Raw genomic sequence first — 6,551 nt, forward strand, 5'->3', positions numbered from 1 at the left:
TGTCTGCTCTGTGTCAGTGTCAGATGAACCTGTGCAGAGGCATGAAAATTAAAAGTGGTGGTCGTTACAGACTTTTACTGGTGACAGGATTTTCTGTTTTAAGTAAAAACCATTTGTTTTTATATTTACCTGAAGCATCTCAGTGTAAAAACAGGTTATTTCACTGAGTCTTGTTAAATCAACACAACTCTTCAAACTCAATTCATCTCCATTTGCCAATAAAACTTAAAAGGAAGCTGAATGTTGAGTGGATACACAATGAACTAAGACCAGACTGGTTTATTTTTGCTAATTTAAATGACTCTCCTAATATTTATTCTTGTAACATTACAACTTTATTCTCATCATATTATATTTTTTGTAAAATTACAACTTTACTCTCATATTATTACTTTTTTCTTGAAACATTATGATTTTATTCTCAAAACAGAGCATCAAAACATCAAAATAGAAAATAGGAGTGGGCCCAGGCAGCTACTTTGTGGTACTCCCCAGCATCCATCTTTGTTTTCTGAAAGGCCTCCATTAAAATACACCCATGACCAACATATTCATACTAGGGATGGGTACGAGTACTGCAGTACTCAAGTACTCGAGTAGCGTTTCACTACTTGCGCACCTGCACACGTATTGTTTTTAGCTACATTAGTTCAACTCAGTGCACCATGGCAACCGTGACTAGCACAAATGATGTCGGGAAATACTTTGATTAAAAGATACTACACTGACGTGCAGTTCAAGATATGTGGCGTTAAACTTGCATATTATGTCAATTGCACAAAAACACACTAACCCAATGTAAAAAAAAAAAGAAATATATATATATATATTGCAAGTAATCGAGTACTCCTTCATAAGGTAATGAGAGAGTACTCATTGTGTTACTTATGGATGGAATTTTATTTCCCTTTTTGCTGGGGACCCTCAGGAACCCACTCAAGGACCCCTGGGGGTCTCCGGACTTTTCTTTGAGAACCACTTCCTTCGATCATTTAAACTGTAGACCTGATATACAACCTCTACACAGTTAAATGAGAAAGCACAGCTTAGTTTTCATGTCATTTATTTGACTCCTGAACTTTATCAACATTAGTAAGAGTCCTCAGGTTCTGCTGAGTCGGTGTGTTGCCTAGTTCAATTAACCTCAGAATAGTTAACCTAACTAACTAGCCTTGGACATTTACCTCTAAGACAGTATGTCATGATTTCTTTGTCAGTCTTTAACCACAGTCTGAATGTTCACTACTTCATCCTCTGACTCCTCCTCAGCTCCTCCTCCTCAGATTCTTCCTCAGGCTGCCCCTCCTGGGTCTGGGTCTCTGGTTCAGGCCTGTGGGTGTGGCCCGACTCTACATCAGCCGGCCCCTGCAGCTCTCGGGGCCCAGTGTCCAGACGAAACAGAGTGGGGACCCGACCCAGGACGGGGTTGTTCTGCTGGAGGCCGGAGATCCACTGGTTGAGGTTGGCCTGGTCGCCCTGACTGGTCATACACATGCCAAAGACCGGACCCTCGTCCACTGGACACAGGAGACACACAACAGCTGCGTCACACACTGAACATGATGGTTTTCTGTTACACAAGAGCAAGAAAAAGGAAGGCTGTTAACATCTTACAGTCTTCTACATCGAAGCTCTCATCGTCTCCAAGGTCACGGTCCAGATCCAGGTCCAGCTGCAGAGGATAGTCAAGACATCTCTCTGGATCATAGGGCTCCTCAACCTGCGTGGAGACACACATACAGCTCAGTAAGAGACAAATGTGATGCAGAGAGATTTCAGTGCAACTATGAACACAGAGGGGTTATACCTGCTGCATTTCTTTTAGTGTTGTAATGTTACGCAAAATTCACATTTGGGTTTTTAGTTCCGGGTCGGTATGTTTTTGATACAGTAAGGAAACAAGGCATCACAAACATGACATTTCTTTTTAACTTAATGAATTCAACTTGTAAACATAAAGGTGTAACTGCAAACATGTAACCCAGAGACGAACTGCCCATAATTTCAAATTAGATGACTTTCTTGAACATAACAAATGCACATAAAGGCACATTTCTTTAAAAGAAAACAAAAAAAACACACACACCTATGTCATCTAGCTATTATTGATGTTGCTGCAATCCACTAACCAGACTTAAGGTGCTTCAGAAGGTTATCAAATAAATAAGAAATAAACAATATAATAAAGTAAAGATCCGTTAAAGTGCGGCATGTAGAAAATGATTGATACATTTTTAGCAGAGAGAATGATGTATCCACATCGTCTTTATTCTGATAGCCACAGTGAGAGAGAGACAGGAAATTCAGGGACAGAGAGAGAGAGAAAGAGAGAGAGAGATAGAGAGAGAAAGGGGATGACATGGATCCGCTGTGGTCAGGCCTAAACCTTTATGGTACACACTCTACCAGGCGCGCAGTATGAGGAAACATGTGCTCACTGTATCTGTCTGACTTTATTCACCAACGTGTCGTAGACTGACCATCAGAACACAAAACGTTCTGCATGTAACCTGCACGGTCAAATCTGAATTATATTCATTTGTATCACAACACGAACCGAACTGGACTTCCTGTACCGCACGGCACGAATACATGAACCATTACACCGCTAATTTCTTCTGATTAAAATATAAGAAATCATGAGGTTTAATGATTTCAATCCCTGCCAGCCAGCAGGTTCATTCCTGTTGTGTTGGTTTATTATGACATCCAGACTGTCAGGGTCAGACAGAAGCAGGATGTCGATGTTGTTACAGTACCTTATTTGATCTATTTAAAATCAGTGACTGATTTAACACTGATTTCACATTGAGATCGACAATATCTCTTAACTGTAATGAACTTAAAAAATGGTTAATAACAGGGTTCTCCCACCTTCTCCTCGGGCGGTGTGGGGTCGGCTCTGAGGACGTAGTAGTACACACACGTCCTCCTCAGCCACAGAGGGAAGGGACCCTCCACAAACACCGGCCTGCTCGGGTTGTGCTTGGCCAGCAGCTCCATCTGGTCGGGGCTCTGGATCCCTGGTGTCAGCGCAGGAAGGAGAGGAGACACAGACACTGAGATTTAAGTCTGGGAAATGATCCCTCCAGTGCACTGATACTAAAATAATAACTATAATAACTATAGCTATCAGGGTTAAGATGAAGAAAAGGCAGCTTCCTGCTTTGTTACTGTTGGTTCTCTGGTTTAAAATCATCCACTACTGTTAAGTTGTAAAGCACATGAATCGTTTCCATACCTACTATATGTGGAAGTTTTATCTCTTGGCCGCTCTCTGTGACATCTGTACAGGGCAGCTGGTGGGAGGAGCAGATGAAGAGATTGATTGATAAAAGCTGACACATCCTCATCCTCATCCTCATGTCCACAACACAGCACAACAGTTCCTCAAAGGTTCTGCTCCTCACTGTGTGAGAAATTTTGGTGTGAAAGTTTGTCATAACTGCTATGTGAAGTGTTGAGTTATGGCTAAAAAGTGTTTTGTGAGATCAGCGTGACCTTTGACCTTCGACCACCAAAATCTAATCAGTTTATCTGTAATTGTTTCCCCCTGTTTTCAGTCTTTAAGCTAAGCTAGGCTAACCACATCCTGACCGCAACTTCATATGTCACACACAAACAATCCAAGTCCAACACAAAGCCCACAGCTGTACCTGGTAGATGGTGACTTTTGCGTCCAGGTCGTTAGCGATGCGTCTGAGGCTGAAGCGAGCCAGGTCCACCGGGTCCTCCGGCAGCTGCTGGGGGACCGGGAAGGGGTTTATGTGCTTGAACTTGGGGAACCAGTACATGATGCGCTGGTACTTCCTCATGGGGTGGCTCTTCTCTCCAAAGATCTGGACCAGCAGGACTTTGGTCGTCACGTTGGGCATGATACCTGAAAGATGATCATTTAAAATGAAGACAGACAGACACATCTAGAAAAGGATGGATCCAGATCCCTGCCTCTCCCGGTCTGGAGTGACCCTCTCTAACAGACACCCACCGTAGTTCTCCATCTGCTCCAGTAGCTGCACTCCACACTCCTGCTGTCGGGGATAGTGGTTGAACATTCGCTGGATGAAGTTTCTGGGCACAAACACTTCTTTGGGGAAAACGTCCAGAAGCTTGTTGTAGACGGCGAGGTCTCTCTCCACGCCGAACTCCGGCATCTTCTTCAGAGCGGCGTAGATAAACTCCACGTGACCCCGCCGCCTGATGTCTCTCTTGGTGAAGACATCCACCACCTTATTGAACGTGGCTTTGGTTCTGGCCTCCTGGGCCACCCGCTCAAACAGGTCATCGTGGGTGATCAGAGACTTGTCCCTCTTCTTGTTGTTCTCATGATCAAACTCTGCAGGTATGTGCTCACTCTTGGCACAAGCTGGGCTGGTGTGGAAAAGCCTCAACACCTGCAGGTGAATTATACGTGCATGAAACAGTAATACCCAACACAACATACATGGTATGTCTACTTTTGTAATTTCAAGCTGGTCACTGTATGTTTTTAACAAACGTTTAGAGGAAAGAGTTGCATTTGATGGGGACTATTTTCAGTGGTGGATTAATCCACATATGGTCATCTAATGAGTACCTGGGCAGCAGGAGGGTGCATGTGGGATTGAGTTATAATAAAAAAAAAAACAATGTTTTTTTTGGCACAGAGGAATAAGATGCATCAGCCTATGGATGGACGGACGCACGGACGGACAGACAGACAGACAGACAGACACACACGCACAATACTTGAGAGTAGGATACATTCATTGTTGGTGTGGCTCTGCACATGTGAGTTTCTTGGCTTGGATTCGTTTAGTAAATCCTGCTTAGTGGACTTAATGTGTCCTGCTCCTGAAGACTAGACTCCCATGATTCACAAAAGCTACCAGTCACTCTTATGAGATGTGCTGCCTTTGCTAATAATGCTAGCATCACTACGTGACCAATATTTTGAGCAGAGTCACCATGTAGACCTGTATGTTGTGCCTCCATTCAGCAACCTGCCAGCCTCTCATCCAGCTCCATATTATTGCTATGTTTACCTCATGCTAATAATGCTAGCTTCACTAAATGACCAATATTTTGCGCAGAGTCTGGTTTGCTATGTTTACCTGGTGCTGGGCGTTATGCAGCACGCTGGGCTGACTGGAGGAGGCTGTCTGAAGCAGAGCACCACACCGGGCAGCAGACCGGGCTGAACGGCCCACCAGGCTGACACACTGCAGCTGGAGCAGGCAGCGGGAACACTTCATGGCCGAACCATCACACTGACCTTCAGCGAACAGAACAGCGCAGTGTTCAGACATAGTGAATTACAATCTTAAACCTGACAATTGTAGACAGACTCAATCGTGCCGGGTGTTGTCTGTTGTGGAAGATGACTGTACACTGTGATGATGGCTGAAGAACAGTTTAATGGTGTTTAACTTATTGAATTTGTGCAACCGGAACTGAAGAGTGGCTCTGGTTTGTTCATAAAACTTCTTCATTCAGCCTCTACCACCAAGCAATATTTACCACAAGATACGGAAACATTAAACGGCTACATTTGTGTATGAAGTTTCGCATATGTCATATAAGAGGGGCTGTACTAAGACAAAGTGTCAAACAAATTATTATTAAGAACTGTTATTGTGTAACACAGGACATATGAACAGCATGTAATGTACTAACATAGCTATACAATCTTTTGATCAGTACCCACCATTTAAGACGACGAGGGTCGGAGAAACTAGTCTCCTTCACAGTTCACTCTCTGTGGGCGCTTCCATGTTGAAAAACCGTGTCAGAACCGAACATCCTGGTCCTGCACACATTCGCTTCCCCCAAACAACAGAAACATGAGCGCAAACTTTCGTTCCACAAACCGCTGTTCTGTACATTTTGTTGAATTCTTTTCTACATTCATCTAAAATTGATAAATCATGTTTTTGAAATAGATAGTAAGTGCCATGAAGTTACCTCGTGTTGTGGATGCCAAAACATTTTTAAATTGATGGATTTAAACTAAATTGTGAGGAGTGGAAGATAAATAAAACCCTTAATTCAACCCAAAAAAAAAAAGAAAAATGAGGGAATGAGGGAAATCTAATTTATTTGACTTGTAAGTCTACAGTAATTCAGTAAGACTACTAAACAGCTTTATACCTTTCTCTTTTCAAAACGCTGGTTTTGTCCTAAATTGTGTAATACTGTTTGGAGGCTTTATAATGATACCAACAGTCGAGTGCCTGGTAAGACTCCCTTTTACCAGTTATAAATAAAAGTAACTCGTTAATAAATGCTGATGTGTTATACACTTTACAATAAGATTCCTTTTATAAATGTTTGTAACTGATAAATAAATGGTTGTAAAAAATGAGATGAAGAAACATGAAGATGGATGGAGGGAGAATCACAGAGATGTGAACAGTGGGACAAACAATGGGTGAGCAGTTCACCAAGAAAAGGAAGGTTACCACCTGTGTTCTTACCTGGAATGCTAAAGTCCTTAAGAAGAGAGCAACCAGCAAAAAGCATCTCCATGTTATGTATGCATGTATTTATATGTTATAATAATAATAATAATA

The 6,551-nt window shown here is 42.5% G+C and overlaps 1 protein-coding gene across 1 annotated transcript; it reads right to left on the reverse strand.

Moving 5' to 3' along the window:
- Positions 1–1,046: 1,046 nt before the first annotated feature.
- Positions 1,047–5,801, reverse strand: ecsit (ECSIT signaling integrator). The gene is made up of 8 exons (XM_023423832.2): positions 5,687–5,801; positions 5,094–5,254; positions 3,989–4,394; positions 3,657–3,880; positions 3,242–3,299; positions 2,875–3,023; positions 1,615–1,720; positions 1,047–1,517 (listed from the first exon to the last, which is right to left on the reverse strand). The coding sequence occupies exons 2-8, from the start codon at positions 5,232–5,234 to the stop codon at positions 1,243–1,245; spliced, it is 1,359 nt and encodes a 452-aa protein (XP_023279600.1). The 5' UTR covers positions 5,235–5,254; positions 5,687–5,801; the 3' UTR covers positions 1,047–1,242.
- Between the last annotated feature and the right edge of the window lie 750 nt (positions 5,802–6,551).

This window comes from Seriola lalandi, unplaced genomic scaffold, assembly GCF_002814215.2.
Source record: "Seriola lalandi dorsalis isolate HSWRI2012SDOR001 ecotype SW California unplaced genomic scaffold, Sedor1 jcf7180002054694, whole genome shotgun sequence".
NCBI classification, from domain to species: Eukaryota; Metazoa; Chordata; class Actinopteri; order Carangiformes; family Carangidae; genus Seriola; species Seriola lalandi.